This window comes from Rhinopithecus roxellana, chromosome 9 (assembly GCF_007565055.1).
Source record: "Rhinopithecus roxellana isolate Shanxi Qingling chromosome 9, ASM756505v1, whole genome shotgun sequence".
Taxonomy (NCBI): Eukaryota; Metazoa; Chordata; class Mammalia; order Primates; family Cercopithecidae; genus Rhinopithecus; species Rhinopithecus roxellana.
Window position 1 is genome coordinate 65,481,388 of NC_044557.1, and position 19,138 is coordinate 65,500,525.

The 19,138-nt window shown below is 40.5% G+C and overlaps 1 protein-coding gene and 1 pseudogene across 4 annotated transcripts in view; one reads left to right on the forward strand and one right to left on the reverse strand.

Moving 5' to 3' along the window:
* Positions 1–19,138, forward strand: part of GRHL2 (grainyhead like transcription factor 2) — a 191,880-nt gene that overhangs the window by 37,899 nt on the left and 134,843 nt on the right. For all 4 annotated transcript variants that reach the window (XM_010374178.2, XM_030937320.1, XM_030937322.1 and 1 more), the window contains exon 2: positions 16,148–16,343. In XM_010374178.2, coding sequence (XP_010372480.1) covers positions 16,148–16,343 — 196 coding nt within the window. The remainder of the gene's footprint in view (positions 1–16,147; positions 16,344–19,138) is intronic.
* Positions 1,048–1,972, reverse strand: LOC115899708 (annotated as a pseudogene).

Genomic DNA, 19,138 nt, shown 5'->3' on the forward strand with positions numbered 1-19,138 from the left:
GTATTTGTAGCATTTTAAAATTTAATCTTCAACCCAAAAATTTCACCAAGATGTGAACAGAAGTGCCACTTTTTCATTATTCTTTCCAACACTTTGGTGACTTTCCAATACTCAAGTTTTTTTTTTCAGCTGTAAGACATTATTCTAGTCTAGTCTAGTCTTCTTTTTTTTTTTTTTTTTTTTTTTGAGACGGAGTCTTGCTCTGTCGCCCGGGCTGGAGTGCAGTGGCCGGATCTCAGCTCACTGCAAGCTCCGCTTCCCGGGTTTATGCCATTCTCCTGTCTCAGCCTCCCGAGTAGCTGGGACTACAGGCGCCCGCCACCTCGCCCGGCTAGGTTTTTGTATTTTTAGTAGAGACGAGGTTTCACCGTGTTAGCCAGGATGGTCTCGATCTCCTGACCTCGTGATCCGCCCGTCTCGGCCTCCCAAAGTGCTGGGATTACAGGCTTGAGCCACCGCGCCCGGCCTAGTCTAGTCTTCTTTTGTGTATTTGTGTCTTCCCTTTCATCCTCTTCATTGCTTTCTTCTGTAACTCTTGTTAATTGAACTTTATACCTGTAATCATCCGGCATACCTTTTAACTTTGTCTTATGATTTTTTTGTTTGTTTAAAAACTGGGCAATGCTTTGATTGCTCAGTTTATTAATTCATTTTGTGCTGTCTTTCCTATTCAGTCTTCATACAAACTTTTATTTTTATTTTAAAAATCATGTAACTTGTTTTGTGGTTTTTGTTTTCTAGTAGCCTCTGCTTCTGTTGTAGGTTCAGTAGCTTCTTCTTACCCCCGTCTGTTTTCAGATTTTTTTTTGTTTTTTTAACTAACAAGCAAAAAATCAAAAACAAAAACACGACAGCCTTAAAGTTGGAACAGCAATAAGTCAAATTGCTGCTAGAGTTCCCAGATGTACCTGGGGTACATGTGCCCTCATTGCAAGGCAGGAGGTAGGTACGTGACTGTGCATTTAGGTATATTTGTGACCGAGAAGAATCAGAGAAATGGAAACCACTGGAGAGCAGAAAGCAGCAGGAACTTTTCAGCAGGCAATCTCACAGCGCGGCTCTGTTCCTGTTCTTTGCCTCTGTATCATCTGTGGTTCCTTCTGGTTCCAGCTGAACCGGTAATAATCCCAAATCGCTCCTTCCTCCTTTTCAGTTTCTCATCATCTTCAGACTTTCTGGAGATTGAAGAGCCATTCAAACCAAATCTTTGAGCTCTTTCCTTTAGCTTATCCAGGTTCATTATAGGTTTGTTGTCAGACGACAGACCTTTTGTTGGAACTGGAGAAGTCCCAAACCCAGCTGCCCGGGCAGTTTTCTTACTTTACAAGCTCCCAGGTACATGCACTCATTCAGCCCTCTTCTGCATTCTCTCTGCCTGTGGTATTTCAGATGTAATTTTTACCACTTTCTTTTCTGCTTCCACATCAACAGTTTTTTCAGGGAGTTCTTCCTCTTTGACAGGGATTTCTATGGGGCTTTGTTTTTCTTCCTCTGTTTCATCTCCCAGTACATCCTCATTTTCTTCTTCTTCAGCATGACCTAAAAGATATGCCTGGAGCCAGCACTTTGGGAGGCCAAGGCGGGCGGATCATGAGGTCAGGAGTTTGAGACGAGCCTGGCCAACATAGTGAAGCCCCATCTCTACTAAAAATGCAAAAATTAGGCGGGCATGGTGGCATGTGCTTGTAGCCCCAGCTACTCGGGAGGCTGAGGCAGGAGAAGTGTTTGAACCCAGGAGGTGGAGGTTGTGGTGAGCCAAAATTGAACCACTGCACTCCAGCCTGGGCAACAGAGTGAGACTCCCTCTATAAATAAATAAATAAATAAATGAATAAATAAATAAATAAATAAAGGCCTGGAGCCTTTTGATGGCATCTTGTTTCATTTCCGTGGTTTGCAAACCACGAGCAAGATATTCGTGCTTTAGTTCAGCAATCTTTCGCTTACGGTGCGCCATCGTCTTGGTCGCCATCTTGTTACCCCTCACTCTAGTAGGCCCCTACCCATTACCTCTCAAGTATCTTCCTTTTAACTTTATTTTCTGTATCCAACATTAATTATTTTCCTCATAAATAACCTTTTTTGCTCATCTTGGGGCTTCTCTTTTACTCATGTAAGGTTTCCTTAAATGTATGGTTATTCTTAGTTCTCATATTAAAAATGAAGAGTTAGACTGAAGACTTTTTAGCCTGGGCAGGAGGCTGTTAGCAGAGTGGAGCTCACTCTTCCTGAGGTGGGCTGCTCTCTTGATGGAAGGTCTGGTCACAGGCTCTGAGGATGCCCGGGGGTCCTTTGTATGTATACAAGTGAAGCTCAGCAGGGCAAGCTGGGGGTTAGACACATGAGATAACTTTTCTGTTGCGTTAAGCTCATATTTTTTGTCTGTTTCCATTTGTGGCAGTTTGAAGTTGCTCTAGGTGTTTTACCATGTTATTTCTCTCTCTGGCATTAGGAACCCCAAAGGCGGACTCCTCTGTATTTAAGAAGCCAATTAATGTTGTAGTTAGTTCCACTGGGCACACTGTACAGGAACTGGCTTGGCCATCGGCACTGAAGACTTGAGTTTTCCAAGCTTAGAGAGAAAAACAGTCCTCAAGCACACATTAACGCTTCTTGCACCAAAGGTGGGGTGCAGCCTTCTCAACTCTGGCTTCTCCTTTATTCCAATCTCTTCTGCTTTCTATCTCCTAGAATTGCATTAAAATTTCTTTTTCATATTGTCTGTAAACATTAGAGGTAAACCCATGAAATAGTGTTTAAATGGAAATTGGTTCTGCAGGCTTGTAAAGTGCTTTTGTGCTTTCTCTCTTACTGCTAGAGATTCAATTGCTGTAATATCCTCAGAAAAACTGACTTTAATTTTCAAAGCTAATTTGGTTATAAGTCTTTCCTTTAAAAATCATATTTTCGTTTGCTCTTAAATGTAATATTTCCCTTATTTCACAGTTCTTTAATCTATATTTCTGTTATATGAATCACTTGCTATCATTTTTCTGCAGGACATTTAAAAATAGATGACCTCTAGTTATATTATACTAAAGATAAATTAGGACTTGCTACCCATCACCCGTTTCAATTCATTCAATAAATATGTGTTGCCTGCCTGCCTGATATGTACTTTCTAGAATGTTCCAGGACCTTGGAATTCTACAAATAATGTAAAAATGTTGTCTTTCTTCAGAGAGCTTACAAACTCCCCTTTTGCATAATTTCTCTATTACTCTGAATTTGGACATATCCCCTGTTATATTGGTCTTTTGTATCCTGTTTGTTTATGAGTTTTCCCTTTTCAGCTAACTTTTTTTCTAATTGTGAAAATAGAGCATGGTCAAGAGTAGGAAATAGAGAAGGATGCATAAGAACTCAGGCTCTGAGGTTGTGCGTGGTGGCTCACACCTGTAATCCCAGCACTTTGGAATGCTGAAGCAGGTGGATCACTTGAGCTCAGAAGTCCAAGACCAGCCTGGGCAATGTAGGGAGACCTTGTCTCTACAAAAATAAAAAAAATTAGTCAGGCATGATGGACCACTCTGGAGGCTGAGGTGGAAGGATCACTTGAGCCTGGGAGGTTCAGGCTCCAGTGAGCCATGATCGTACTACTGCGCTCCTCTAGCCTTCTAGCCTGGAGGACAGAGCAAGACCCCCTATCTCAAAAAAAAAAAAAAAAAAAAAAAGAAAAAGAACTCAGGCACTTGGAGGCAATGCTGATCTAATGCTGACTGCTACCTGAACCTGGGCAAGTTACTTAACACTGTATTCTCAATTTACTCATCTGTATGAAGGGGATGATGTCCATATCTGACTCTAAAGTTATTATTAATATAAGGAATACATGAGTTAACCCATGTAAGGGTCTTAGAACATTAGCTGGCATATAGTAGATGCACAATAAGTAGTATGACGTTATTATTGAAGATTACTTGAAAAGTCAAAAAGTAGAAAGGAGCAAATAAAAATTCACCTATAATCATTGCTAAAGTTTTAGATTTTGATTTACTCTCTCTCACACACACACACCACACACTAACCAATTTTAGTCATTTCATAAGTTGCTATCTCTACAAATTCTCTCCATTTTTAAAATTCTTTCTTGTCCTCTTCCTTTCACTTTCTATGGTGATATCCTTCTCATTGTTTCTAGAACTCAGTGGGTTACCTTTCCTGTAGCTCTTTGGTTTTATTTCTAATCCTTTTACTTCATAGGTGAACTAATAGCATGCTTAGGGCACTACAAAGCTGGGGCTTCTGAGAGGGGGCAGGAGAGAGAGAGAGAGAGAGAGAGAAAGAGAGAGAGAGAGAGAGACCATGCTTCAAGCAGTAGATCAGTATATTTTGCAATCAGTATCTAAAACGAAACCATCTTAATTTCAATGGACATCAATTTTGTTTTACAGTTTACTGTTTTTAAAAACTATGCACTTTATGTGGTGGAGGGCATTATAATATTTTCACTGAATTAATCGAATCTTCTCTTTCCCTAGCATAGCCATCTTTAACGTGAAGCTTATCAATATTGTCCTGGGCTTATGGATTCATTTCATTTCCCAGGAATCTTAGACAGGTTACGTCAAGGGCAAAAAGTTAGAGTCATCAAGGACAAGCTCTGAGCATAGAGTCTTCCAAATAAATTTTAACTCTTTTTCAAAATGGAAAGTATCCGTTCTCTCTTATGATTTGCCTCTAGCAAGCACTAAAAGGAGCATGAAAGCAACTAGTAGTCAAACAATCATTTTTGGCATTTAAATTGTGACATTAATCCTGGGTAGGAAAATTGGTTCATTAATTTCCATTTGAAAGTCTTATTCTGTTAATGGGAAAAAGACCAATATTCCAAAATAAAAAAGTAAGTATCAGATTTTGAAGCTTTGCTCTTTCATTTTTGGTCTGAATATGGTCATTTTTTGGCTGGGAAGCTGAAGTGATTACATAAGTCAGTAATCAGCCGTAGTGAATCAGCTACAAGAAAATGAGACCAATCTCAAGTGCTCAAGACTCAGAATATTAACTATTTAGAGAGTAGAATTCGGCTGGGCGCGGTGGCTCATGCCTGTAATCCCAGCACTTTGGGAGGCCGAGGCGGGCGGATCACGAGGTCAGGAGTTTGAGACCAGCCTGACCAACGTGATGAAACCCTGTCCCTACTAAAAACACAAAAATTTGCTGGGCGTAGTGGCTCATGCCTACAATCCCAGCTACTTGGGGGCTGAGGCAGGAGAATTGCTTGAATCTGGGAGATGGAGGTTGTAGTGAGCCGAAATGGCGCCACTGCACTCCAGCCTGGGGGAGAGAGCGAGACTCTGACTCAAAAAAAAAAAAAAAAAAAAAAAGAGAGAGAGAGTAGAATTCATGTGCTCTCAAGATAAAGGCTATGCTTTTGTGTGTGTGTATGTGTGCGTGTGTGTGTGTGTGTGTGTGTGTGACAGAGAGAGAGATAAAGAGAAAGAGGTGGGGGAGAGGACAGTTGAGACAGAGTACATAACATGAAATCCTAGAAATTATATAAATGTTTCACTACTTCTAAGGAAGGGGTAGTGGATAGAAATTTTTTTTGCCCCTAAGTCAAGTCAGTGTTGGGAATGATGGACAACAGGTAGAAGAAAGGAATTCTTAATATCATGCTTTTGCTGATTGAAGTTTAGCTTTCCCCTCCAGTTGCCTCAGGTCTGAATGTAAATATCCTTGGTTTCCTAGCTCGCATTTAAGGAGAATAGAAGAATGAATCCCCACATTTTTTTTTTTTTTTAATTTGAAGGGGAGAATTAAGAGGGAGGAGAAAGTTCAAACTGGATCGATGCTTATTAAATTACATTTATAATTATGCTTCCTAAAATCAAAAGCATAGCACTTTATAGCTCACAACCAACTTTACAAATATGCTGTGAATTGATTTTATGAAAACATGAAGAATGCAGCTCCTCCCATTCTCTCATTAATATTTTAACGCACAACTTTTACTTCAATTCCTCAATGGCAATGGAGCTTTTATTCATTCATTCAACAGATGTTAATTGACTACCAAGTATGTGGCAGACGCTGTTCAAGGTGCTTGTGATATATTTATGAACAAAACAACCCTAGTCCCTTGGAGCTTAGGTTCTAGCAGAGGTAGACAGACAAGGAACACTGACCATAATAAAAAACTAAGTTACGTTGCGTTTAAGGAGGTGATGGCTGTTATGGAAAAAAGAAAGAGTAGAGAGCTGGGTAAAGGAGATAGAAAGTTTTAAAGGAATTGGAAATTCCAACATGGATGGAGGCAGATTGCTGCATTAAATAGGGTAGTCAGGTTAAGTCTCATTAAGGTGAGATTTGGACAAAAGCTTAAAGGAGATGAGAGAGCTAGCCTTAGGTATTTGGGGGAAGAATGTTCTGGGAAGATGAAACAGCTGAAGTCAAGACTTTAAGGTGGGACCAGTGCAGCAAGATGAGAATGAGTGAGAAGAAGAGTATCAGGAGAATAGACTGTAGAAGTAAGGGACCCATGATCCTGGGGGACCCGGTAGGTCATTGTAACAACCATCACTTCTATTCTAAAGGAAATGGGGAGTCATTACAGAATTGAGCATGAGAGGGCATGATGTGATTTCTGTTTCAGTGGGATTTCTCTAGATGCTGTTTAGTTGAGAATAGACTGGAAAGGAGGCAGGGGGTAATCATAAAAGCAGGGAAACCTATTAGGAAACTGTATTCATTTTCTATTCCTGTGTAACATACTATCTCAAAATTTAGCAGCTAAACTAGCATACATTCATGATCTCATGTACTTTCTGAGGAATCTGGGACCAGCTTAGCTGTGAGGTTCTGGCTCAGGGTCTCAAAAGGTGGCAGTCAAGTTGTCATTTGGATTCATAATTGATTCAAAACTTGACTCAGACTGGAGAGTCTACTAGGCTCACTCATCTGGTTGTGGGCAGCCCTTAGTTCCTCACCAGCTGTCAAGGCTTCAGTTCCTTGCCAAAATATGACACAATATGGTAGTTTGCTAGCACAAGGGGATGGGGTGGGAGTGGGGGAGAGACTTACAAAGATGGAAGCTGCAGAGTTTTATTGTCTAGCTCTGTAGTGATATACTATCACTTCTGTTATGTGCTATTGGTCATACAGACCAACCTTGGTCCAATGTAGGAGAAGACTTGCAAGTGTGTGAATTCTAGAAGTCAAGGATCAATAAGGGCCATATGGGAGGCTGGCTACCACAGAGACAATGCAATAATCCAAGTGCAAGATGATGGTGGTTTGGACCGGGGTGCTAGCAGTGGAGGTAGTGAGAAGTGGTCAGATTCTGGATATGTTTTGAAAGCAGACCCACTGGGATTTTCTAATGAAGTGGATGTAAGAAAATGAGGAATCAAGTATGACTCCAAGTATTGCAACTAGAAGGGTAGAGTTTTCACCAACAGAGACAGGAAAGGCTGAGGGCAGACAAGGATTTAAAGTGTCTTGTGGTGGTGATTTAAGAGCAAATGTTTGGCTTTCCTACATTATTTATCTTGCTCTTCTCTAATCCTCATCATGGCCCAATTAGAGGCCACTACTCTGTGTCTAGTGCTCTGCTAGGTGCATTACATGCATTTCTCTAATTTAATTTATCAGCTTTTTCACAAATGAGAAAGCTGAGATCCAGACGGGTTGAATCACTTGTTCTATGTGATAAGGCTAGTTAAGTTCTGTGTGACAGGGATTTGACTCTACGACCATCTCCTGTGGTCAGATTCTGGATGTATTTTGTAGCTATGTTACCCTGGACAACTTAGTTAACCTTTGTGTGTGTTAACACTTTCTACAAACAATCTGACACACTTTAGACGTAAGTGCCTAGAGCCAGTCTGGGTGTGTATGTGTGTTAATTTACTCAGGGAGGTGTGTGTGTGTGTGTGTGTGTGTGTGTGTGTGTGTGTGAATGCACTTGGGGATGAGGTAGAGTTTGCTGCTTCTAGAAGAAAGCCAAAGGCTAAGCTAGAGAAGAAGGTTTTCCAGATCCCAGGGTGAAGCCAGGCTGTTGTGAATCCAAGGCAGGACAAAGGTCAGTGACTGTGCATGGGAACTGCTGGGTTTTTTATTTGATGATTCAAAATGCCACTGTTTTGGTGGTGTTGCTGGATCCGACAGTTCAGTGACAGTTTTCTTTTTTCTTTTTCTTTCTTTTCTTTTCTTTCTTTTTTTTTTTTTTTTTTTGAGACGGAGTCTCACTCTGTTGCCCAGGCTGTAGTGCAGTGGCTCGATCTTGGCTCACTGCAGCCTCCGCCTCCCAGGTTCAAGTGATTTTCCTGCCTCAGCCTCCCAGGTAGCTGGAATTACAGGTGTGCACCACCATGCCTGGCTAATTTTTTGTATTTTCAGTTGAGATAGGGTTTCGCCATGTTGACCAGGCTGGTCTTGAACTCCCGACCTCAGGTGATCCACCCGCCTCAGCCTCCCAAAGTGCTGGGATTACAGGTGTGAGCCACTGCACCTGGCCTTCAGTGACAGTTTTCTTTTCATAGTCAATCATCTTTGCATGATACAAATTAAATGGTAGATTTTGTAATAAATAACACATAGGCCGTGAAAGTTTTTAGCAAAGGGAGGCCCTGAAAGACTAAAATAGGGAAAATCCTGGAAAATTTTTTGGAGGATGGGATGTTGCAGCTGGATTTTGATAAGAGCACAATTTAGACAGAGAAACAGGGAGGGAATTTCAGGCAGGGAAACAGTCTGAGCAAAGGGATAGAAGTAAGAATGGGCATCTTTAGGAAGCTGCAGAGAAAATGGCTTAATTCCTTATATCAAATAAGTACAAGGAAGTACATTTTGAAAAGTAGGTTGGGACCAGATAGTAGAAGCCCTTAAATGTCAGACGGAGGATTTTGGACTTGATGTTATAGGCAGTAAAGAGTCATAGTACACTCTGAAAAATCACGTTCTGTGAAGATTATCTCATTAGCCTTCAATATGGATCAAAGAGGGGAAAGTTGAAGGCATGAAGAGATAAGACTGAAGCTGTAATCATAAATATGGTGATTGACTTCATGTAAGGGATAAAGAGAAAGAATAATAGCATGTATGCTGCTTTTATAGTGTGTCAGTCTATTTAATTCTGACAAAAACAGTAGGAAGTGAATACCATTATTCTGTCTACATTGGGATACGTCTCCATTTTATAGGTGAAGAAACCGATACACAGAAAGGTTAATTAAGTAATCCAGGGTAACACAGCTAATGAGTGGTGCAGCCAAGATTTGAACCCAGGCAGTCTGGCTTCAGAGTCTGGATATTATTAAAACAGTACATAAGGTTTGGCCTTAAGTGACTGGGAACAGATAATGATGAGGAGTGTCTGGTTGAGAAATGATGATTCGCTTAGTGTTGAAGACATTGAGTTTAAATTGAAAAGATTCTTTTTTTTAACTGTTATTTTACATTCAGGGGTACATGTGCAGGTCTGTTATATAGTAAACTCATGTCACAAGAGTTTGATGTACAGATTATTTCATCACCCAGGTACTAAGCCTAGTACCCATATTTATTTTTTATGTTCCTATCCCTCCCCTCCCCTCGCCCTCGGCCCTGTGGTAGGCACCAGTGTCTGTTGTTTGTCTCTTTGTGTCCATTTGTTCCCATCATTTGGCTCCCACTTATAAGTGAGAACATGCAGTATTTGGTTTTCTATTCCTGTGTTGGTTTAAGGATAATAACCTCTGGCTCCATCTATGTCCCTGCAAAGGACCTGGATCTCGTTCTTTTTATGGCTGCATAGTATTCCATGATGTATATGTACCACATTTTCTTTATCCATTCTTCTATTAATGGGCATTAGGTTGATTCCACGACAAAAGGATTCTATGTAGAAATACAGAAATGGTTCTCAGGTACTATACATCTGTTAGTCATTAAGGTAGAGCAATGAAAGCTGTTAGAACAATAATGTAGATAAATAGGAAAAAGACCAAGGAATGATCAGAGTTAGAGAAGGAAGAGGAGAGTTCAAGTAGAACAGAAATTAGAAAAGAATGGTTGGCTAAAGAGAAGAACTACCTTATCATACTGTCTCACAAGTAAAGCAGGATTTTATAAAAGTAAAAAATGGACAAGAAAATTCAAGGAGTTAAGACCCAAAAACAGTCCATTGGACTCTGAGCTGGTTATTAGTAGAATTAGCTCTATGGAAGGTACTACTACTATCTAACTATTATCTAGGGAAGATCTATAATGCACCAAGCACTTCAAATGGAAATATCTGAGTGATTCCTTTAGAATAATATAAAATATCATGATACAGAAGAAGAAATGGAAGCTCGAAGAGATACCTGCTCATCAAGGAGATGAGCAACTCATCTGAATTCATTCATTGATAGAGCTGAGATTTAAACTGAAGTTCCTCAACTCCAAAAGCATCCTCCCCCTAGATCAAGACAAAAATTCCGTAAAACACAAACCAATGTCCTTGTAGAAATGGATGTGAGAAGTTGATTAAAAGTAATAATTTGTGTGCGTACTTCACCGTCCTAGTTTTTTCCTTTGTTATTTTCTTTTTTTAAAAAAAAATTCTTTTCTTTGTTTTTGTTCTCTACAAACCTTGTGTCTAGGGCTGATTTTCAACAGATCACTGTGAGGGGGCTGCCCTGCTACATAAGAAGGCCTGACCTGGAAGCAGATCATCCACTAATGGTTTAGCACCGGGTTCACCATGAACATGCATTGTGTGACGGGCACTGTCCTAGTTTTTGTTTTGGATCCCAAGTGTCTTTATAAGTGGATTTGTGTCTGGATCTGTTGACCATTATTGCACATATCTTTAGAAGGGGAAAATGTTATGTGTTAAGCTTCCTCTGCTTCTCCCCAGTAAAGCATTCCTGCATTTGACTCCTATTATACTCAGGGGAGCATGGAGGGGGCTGTCCTGGCAGAATGCTCTGGAGCCTTGTGGACTGGCTGGTCTTGGTCTCAGTGGCACAGCTGCGTGGTCCATTTCACTGCTTCAGCTGGTGACTCGTCTTTCAGCCATCTCCCAGCAGTGAAGTCACGGATTAAAGAAAACAAACGAGAGAGAAAAAAAAAAAAAGTTTTCTGTGTGACATGGCCTTAGCCTTGCTGTGATTGCTCTGACGATCACCAAAATTTTCCTCCAAAGCGGGACCTTGGGATTGAGTTTACAGTTGCTGTTTACCGTTCTGTGTTTGAGGCTACCCAGGACATAGCCCACCTAAAGCTTCACAGAGGATATTTAAGAAATGGACCAGAAAAGAATTAGAATTGCCCTTCCAAAAGAGCAATGATAAAACAGCTTCAGAGTGTTCCTAATTGTGGTGAAAGCTGCTCTGTGAAACTTTCCTTTCTTTACAAGTCTACATTTTTGCTCAGTGTACCAGAGAGATTGTTCTGTTTTTATTAAATTAAACTTCATTCAACAGTGCTGTGTACCAGAGATATTATAATTTGTGAAGAAAAAACTAAAGTCATTGTGTAGTTAAAGGGAAGAGCACAAAAGGCCCCTGTGGCTGTCAAGAATGTGAAAAGAAATGGCTAACAAAGTTGTGATTTCCCAGAATATTTTTTCCACTGATCACGTAAGGATTCATCAACAATTTCATTTTAGGGGAAAGGCTGATGCCGCTCTTAAATTTATGAGTCAAGCTTGGTGCTAGGAAACATGAAATCAGCAAGCTAAGAGACTCAGCAGGAGGGAGTAGGGATTTTAAGAGGAAGATTTAGGGAAAAATCTCTCCAGTGAATCAGGACACATTTTAGTGAAAATCGAGACTTGGCTCTGATCCTTCAGCTTGGTGCTTCCTGCTAAACTTTTGGAATTTAGCCAGTGTTATAATTAACACCTCACCCCACCCACACTCCTCCACAGCAATGTGTGTGTCTCTGAGGCATGACAGAGTAAAATCCTCATCCTTTTCAATGGTGTGGTCACTCCAAATAACGTGAAGTCCTTCCTGCAGGACTGGGCATTTTTGGAAGTGTGCATGATGCCTGTGTCTTCATGGGCAACAACTGAGGTTCCAAATCCTCTATTTTACCCTCCAAGTGGAGGCTGCAGACCAGGCACCCCGGGTGGCCCCAACTAATCAATTGTGGTGGGCCGGGTGACACTGTCACGGCCCGGGCCCACCACCTCTGCTGCTTTCTTAGTTCTTCCCGAAGGCCTCATTATAGATCCTCAGGAGTCCACCAGCATTTCCTGTCTCCAAATCTAACCCTGCATATTTAGAAGTTTTCTATATGGAAATACTATTTTATCATTAGATTAAATATGTACATTTTTTCTAACGGACTCTCCAAAATAAATACAAATGTGTTCCTTTTGTAAGAAAATCCCATTATTCTGCACACTACTGAAGTATCCTTCACTTTTAAAAGCATTTCCCGCATATCCCTATCTCAGCACTGACCAGCACATTCCTACCTATGCTTCAGCTTTGTTTAGAAATATTGGCCCCCTTCTTTGTCCCCTCATTAGGTTAGTCCCCTCTGTCATGTGCCCTCACAACACCACCCTTTCTCGCATGCATGGCCCTGTAGTAGTGATATTCTCTCTCTCTGGCAGGTGTGTGGGGTAAGGAACAGTATGTTGCGTGCCACTCCATCCTTAACAACCAGCACAATGTCTGGCAACTATTGGGCTCTCAATAAATATTTAAAGAATATTGTTAAATGAATAACTTTAATTTCCCTTCAATTAATGATTATCTTTAAGACTTTTAAATTATTCTCAACTTTACCAAAAATTGATATATCCACAAATTTTATGGGAACATAAAACTGTGCAGTGATAGTCATACCTGTTATTTGCAAAGTACTATGCAGTTTGCAGAATCCTATTTTATCAATTATTTTATTTGATCTTCACAAGCACATTGTAAGGTAAGTAGGGTGGGCATTGCTATTCCTATTTAAGGCAGGAGAAACTAAACGTTAGACATTACCCAGCTTCCCACCACTGTAAATGGTGAACAAGTACTTACTTCTAAGGCCTATGCTACTCCATGTCACCATAGTGCCTAATAGTATGGTAGTAAGCCCACCAACCAGGGTGTTTATTTTTCCTTTTTTTTTTTTTTTTTTTTTGAGATGGAGTCTCGCTCTGTCACCCAGGCTGGAGTGGAGTGGCACGATTTCGGCTTACTGCAACCTCTGCCTCCCTGAGTCCAGCAATTCTCCTGCCTCAGCCTCCCAAGTGGCTGGGATTACAGGCACACATCACCATGCTCGGCTAATTTTTGTATTTTTAGTAGAAATGGGGTTTCACCATGTTGGCCAGGCTGGTCTCGAACTCCTGACCTTGTGATCTGCCTGCCTTGGCCTCCCAAAGTGTTGGGATTACAGGCGTGAGCCACCATGCCCAGTCTTAGGGTGTTTTCTCATGTATTCCAAGAAGCCTGATTATACCCCTGTAATCTAACTCATTTTCAGTTGAGTCAGTGTTCACTCTTTCCTTCCAATCAGTTTCACCAAACCACTGGCTCAAAGAGCCTGATTCAGAGACCTAGCGACTGGAATTCCACTCTGCTAAACGTGTATTTCCCATCTGTCCCATCCCAAACATATCTTACCAATGTCAGTGTCTTTTTTTCTGAACTTACACCGAAGCATGCACCCTGACAGCACATAAAGGGCCCTTGACACACTCTTTGTTGTGAGTTCACACCAGTTCTCCATCACAAAGTGAGCTGAGGAACCATCTACCATTAGGAGATCCCATAGGAGTGTCAGCAAAAATAGACCTCTTTTTTTTTTTTTAAGTCTTTCTTTTTCTATTTTCCATTTTAGTTTATTTCTATATTTTTCATTTCAATAGCTTTAGGGGTACAGGTGGTTTTTGGTTACATGGATGCATTGTATAGTGGTGAAGTCTGGGCTTTTAATGCACCTGTCACCTGAATAGTGTACATTGTACCAATGTTTATTAGATCACTCTCTTTGCCTTTGCATACCCATAGCTGCTTAGCTCCCACTTATAAGTGAGAACATGTGGTATTTGTTTTTTGTTGTTGTTGTTCCTGAGTTACTTCATTTAGGATAGTGGCCTCCAGTTCCATCACTGTTGCTGCAAAGGACCTTATTTCATTCTTTTTTAATGGCTGAGTAGTATTTCATGGTGTGTGTGTGTGTGTGTACACCACATTTTCTTTATCCACTCATCGATTGATGGGTACATAGGTTTTTCCATATCTTTGCAATTGTGAATTGTGCTGTGATAAACATATGAGTGGAGGTGTCTTTTTAATATAATGACTTATTTTCCTTTGGGTAAATACCTAGCAATGGAATTGCTGGAAAGAATGGTAGATCTACTTTTGGTTCTTTGAAAAATCTCCATACTGTTTTCCATAGAGATACATTTATATCAACAGTATATAGCTGTTCCCTTTCCACCGCATTTGCACCAACATATGTTGGTTCTTGGCAAAAAAGGACCTCTTTTATGACTGCATGACCATCAGAAGGCCTTGGTAGTTGAATTTCCATTGAGTGATGTTGGCGTTGCCTTTGCCAGCCTTGTCACATGTCCCTGCCATGTTACGATGTGCTGACTTAGGTGTTACTGAAATACAATGTCTCATTGTTCCATGTTGGTTTCATTTCAATGAACAAGCATATGAGGGCTAGGAGAGAAGTGACCAAACCTCTGCAGGCTCTGTTGTTTGATAGCTGAGCACCCAGCATGGGGAGATGCTGAGGACTGTCATGGTCTTTGGGTACTTGAGTCATCACACTCACCTGAAGACATTGCCTTGTTTGTCAATTGCTGCTTTATGCAAGGCTAGCTTGGTTAGGATTGATTGACTCCCACCCATTTATGTTTCTACTGTAAATTCCCCATGTAGACTCCCTCACTTTCCATGATGGTCTTTGTAGCTTGTGACTTTTATATCACCTAAATATTGTAGAATTCTGTAGCAGCACAGGATCTACAATAGAGTCTGTCTCATTCCTGCTGTTCCATATCATTTTATACAACATTACCTGTAATACATTGTGTTTGCAAAGTAGCTTACATTGCCTTTTTAAATTGAGACATGGGTTCATCTATAATTTGCTAGTAATTTCAAGTATAGATTAAACTAGATAAAAGTTTTCAATAATCATTAGCATATTGATTACATTTAATGTCTTGCATTTATTTATAATGAGAACTCAGAGAATGAAATGAAACCTGCTCTCTCTTAGGGTTCCATTCTTGCATTCATTAATAAAGAACAATTAGGCCAGGCTTGGTGGCACATGCTTGTAATCCTTAAGCTCTGGGAGGCCCAGGCAGATGGATCACCTGAAGTCAGGAGTTTGAGACCAGCCTGGCCAATGTGGCGAAACCCTGTCTCTATTGAAAATACAAAAATTAGCCAAGCATGGTGGCAGTCGCCTGTAATTCCACTTACTTGGGAGGCTGAGGCAGAGAATCCTTGAACCTGGGAAGTGGAGGTTTCAGTGAACGAAGATTGCGCCATTGCACTCCAGCCTGGATGACAAGAGTGAAACTCTGTCTCAGAAAAAGAAAAAAGAATAAATAAATAAAATTACTTGGCCCCTAGAATGACTGGATACAGAGCCCTGAGTTTGAAGAGGACCAACTGTCTGTACTGCTATAACAGAATACCTGACCCTGGGTAGAAATTTATTGGCTCACAATTCTGAAGGTCGGGAAGTCCAGGATCAAGGGGCAGCATCTGACCAGGGACTTCTTGCTGCATCATCTTATGGGGAAAGATGGAAGGGTAAAGAGAGAGCAAGATGGAAAGAGAGCAAGAGGGGGCAAAGCTATTTCAGTCACAATGAACTCACTCCTTTGATAATGGCATTAATCCATTCATGACCTAAACACCTCTTAAAGAGGAGTGGGCTCAACACCACGTGGAAGCCCTACCTTCCAATGCCATCACAATGTTCATGAAATTTTAATTTAGGTTTTGGAGGGGATGAACATTCAAACCATAATACCAACTTATACTACTGGGACTACTTTTTAAAGACTTATTACTTCGCATAGACAGTAAAAAAATAAATCAGTGGTTGTCACTCTAACTTTAATCTTCTTCCCTTCCTTCTCCCCCATTCTGAGGAAATGAAAATTAAGGTTTGTAGTCATGTAATGTGTATATTATTAGGGGTAAGAAATTTGCTCTCTCTGATAATGAACCTCACATTTCTCTTGTTTTTACAGTAATAAAAGACTAGTGGCCTTAGTGCCCATGCCCAGTGACCCTCCATTCAATACCCGAAGAGCCTACACCAGTGAGGATGAAGCCTGGAAGTCATACTTGGAGAATCCCCTGACGGCGGCCACCAAGGCCATGATGAGCATTAATGGTGATGAGGACAGTGCTGCTGCCCTCGGCCTGCTCTATGACTACTACAAGGTAGGTCCCCAGCCTCCACTTTTCTCTTCTTCCTGCTCCAGGACATCCGTTTGCTGGTGGGAAGATGGAATAGATTCTTCATCCCAGACCAGGGAACTAATAGCATTTCCAAACTCAATATAGAATTCAGCCTCTTCCTGTTCTCATTGCCCTCTACTTCCCCATCTACAAAGCTCAACTTTATCACCCACCCAGAGGAAGTGCTCATTTTGGGATAATATTTTTTGTGTTCTTTGTTCACATGCATAAATATTATTTGCATATTATTCTTATATTACAAATACTTCCTTGTTACCATGTTTACTTTAGGATTATTATTTTTGCTGAATGAAGTATATTACATTGTGTGGCTTTATTAATCCATTTTCACACTGCTGATAAAGACATACCAGAGACTGAGAAGAAAAAGAGGTTTAATTGGACTTACAGTTCCACGTGGCTGGGGAGGCCTCAGAATCATGGCAGGAGGCAAAAGGCACTTCTTATGTGGCAGTAGAAACAGAAAATGAAGAAGATGCAAAAGTGGAAACCCCTGATAAAACCATTAGATCCTGTGAGACTTATTCGTGATCACAAGCACAGTATGGGGAAAACTGCTCCCATGATTCAAATTATCTGCCACAAGGTCCCCCCCACAACACATGGGAATTATGGGAGTACAATTCAAGATGAGATTTGGGTGAGGACACAGAGCCAAACCGTATCCTCGTATATGGGTATACCATAATTTAGTTATTGCTCAGTAGTTGAACATTTAGGTTGCCTCTAGATTTTTCTATTAATAAGAAACATTCAGGGTTTCTAGATTTTTCAGTTTTAAAAGGAACATTCTGATGAATACTTTTGTGGAAGACGTTTGCAGCAATTACAATACCTAATTTTGTTACAACCCTAACTTTCTCCATTGTTTTGATGAGTAGTAAATTTTTATTATGAAAAACTCTTAAGGCAAAATAAATGTAAAGCACTTACATTTCAAAAATCTACTTGCCATATACTACCTATAAAATAGGAGTATTTCAGGAAATCAGACAAAAAACAATGGTTTTTCTCCAGCATAAAGAACTATGCCTGGTATGACCTGCTCCTTTTGAATTATTGAAGTGTAAAAAATGGACAAGTATTTACTGAATGAGATTTATTACCTGCCTTGATTGTAAACACCTTTGGTTGATGCTGGGAATTGGCACAAATGTGAGGATGGCTGTGTTTATTTTGCTGGTTGGGCACAATGAACTCTTATTTTAGAATAAGAACTGAATCCCACCTTCCCTTCTCCTCCATCATGGAAAAACCAGAGGTTTCGGCAAAATCATGCAGGAGAGATAATTTCCCTTTTCGTAACCTTCGGTCTCTGCTTCCTGTTTCCTTTCTGCTTCCGACTTCCTGTTAACTTCCAGCAGCCTCCACTTTGCAAGCTATTGTCTCCTGTCTCTTCCCTAAAACAGTTCTCATGCTTTCAAAACATCTCCCACCACCACCTCTGGCATTGCCACCACACCTACTCTTCTGCCAGGGTTTTCTAAAATTACACATTCCTTTTCCAACTTCTTTCCCATTAAAACACTCAGGAGGGATTCCTCCTTGGCGGGATTATTGAAAACAAAGTGAGGCTTTATCTAAGATGGAGAACAAGGTATGAGTGGCAGGTACAAGTGACTGACAGGTAGGTCCAGGGTATTTTAAATAAAGATATTGCTAACTCAAACAAATGCATCCTTTACAGTTAGGAAGTGCTGGACAAATATACGAACGGCTTTCTCTTGGTCTAGGCTTTCTCCAGTCTAGGCTGACTTTCCCACTTATCAAGAGAGCCAGCACTGGCAGATTGTGACCACCCTCTTATGAAGGCATAAATCTCCCAGCAGGACTCGTGACATAGCAAGAAGGACCTTAACTTTGGGGGACTTGGGTTCAAGATGAAAGGATGCTTTAAGGCCTAAACTACATTGCATGTAAGTAAGGCTATTTTCTCTACAGTGAGGGGGAATTCCTGGGGAAAAAAAAAAAAAAAAAAAAACTGTGAAAACCAAAATGATTTCATGGTAGGCTTTTTTTTCTTCTTCCTTTCTGGCTGTGGTGGTTTTATACTTTTCATTCTTTCTGATTGAGGATCTCATTTGAGAAATGCAAGGATAAATTATAAATGTTTCAAACTGAAAATTTTCAAAACGTATTGAGGATAGTTGGGAAGCACAGAACTCATCAAATTAGGTTGCTTCGTGTACTGGGCCACTTCTTGAGGGCTTAACTGTTTTTGGTCTCATCCTTAGAAAGAAATTGAAAAGTGATTTTCTTCTATGATTAAAAAATAGTCAAAACCTGACAGTTGTATTGATCTTCAAAATCTATAAATATATCTTTAAAGTGACCCTGATTTGATTATTCAGATCATTACAACTTCTCTTTGTAACTTTTTTTTTGTTTTGAGATGGAGTCTCGCTCTGTCACCAGGCTGGAGTGTAGTGGCAAGATCTTGGCTCACTGCAACTTCCACCTCTGGAGTTCAAGCGATTTTCCTGCCTCAGCCTCCCAAGTAGCTGGGATTACAGGCACGCTCCACCATGACCAGCTAATTCTTGTATTTTTAATAGAGACGGGGTTTCACCATGTTGGCCAGGATGGTCTGGATCTCTTGACCTCGTGATCTGCCCTCCTTGACCTCCCGAAGTGCTGGGATTACAGGCAGGAGTCACTGTGCCGGGCTTGTTTGTAACTTTTATAATGTTAAATTAATATGTCACTTAATAGTTTTCATAAGGCTTTGAAGAAATATACTAATGATATTTAGGAGA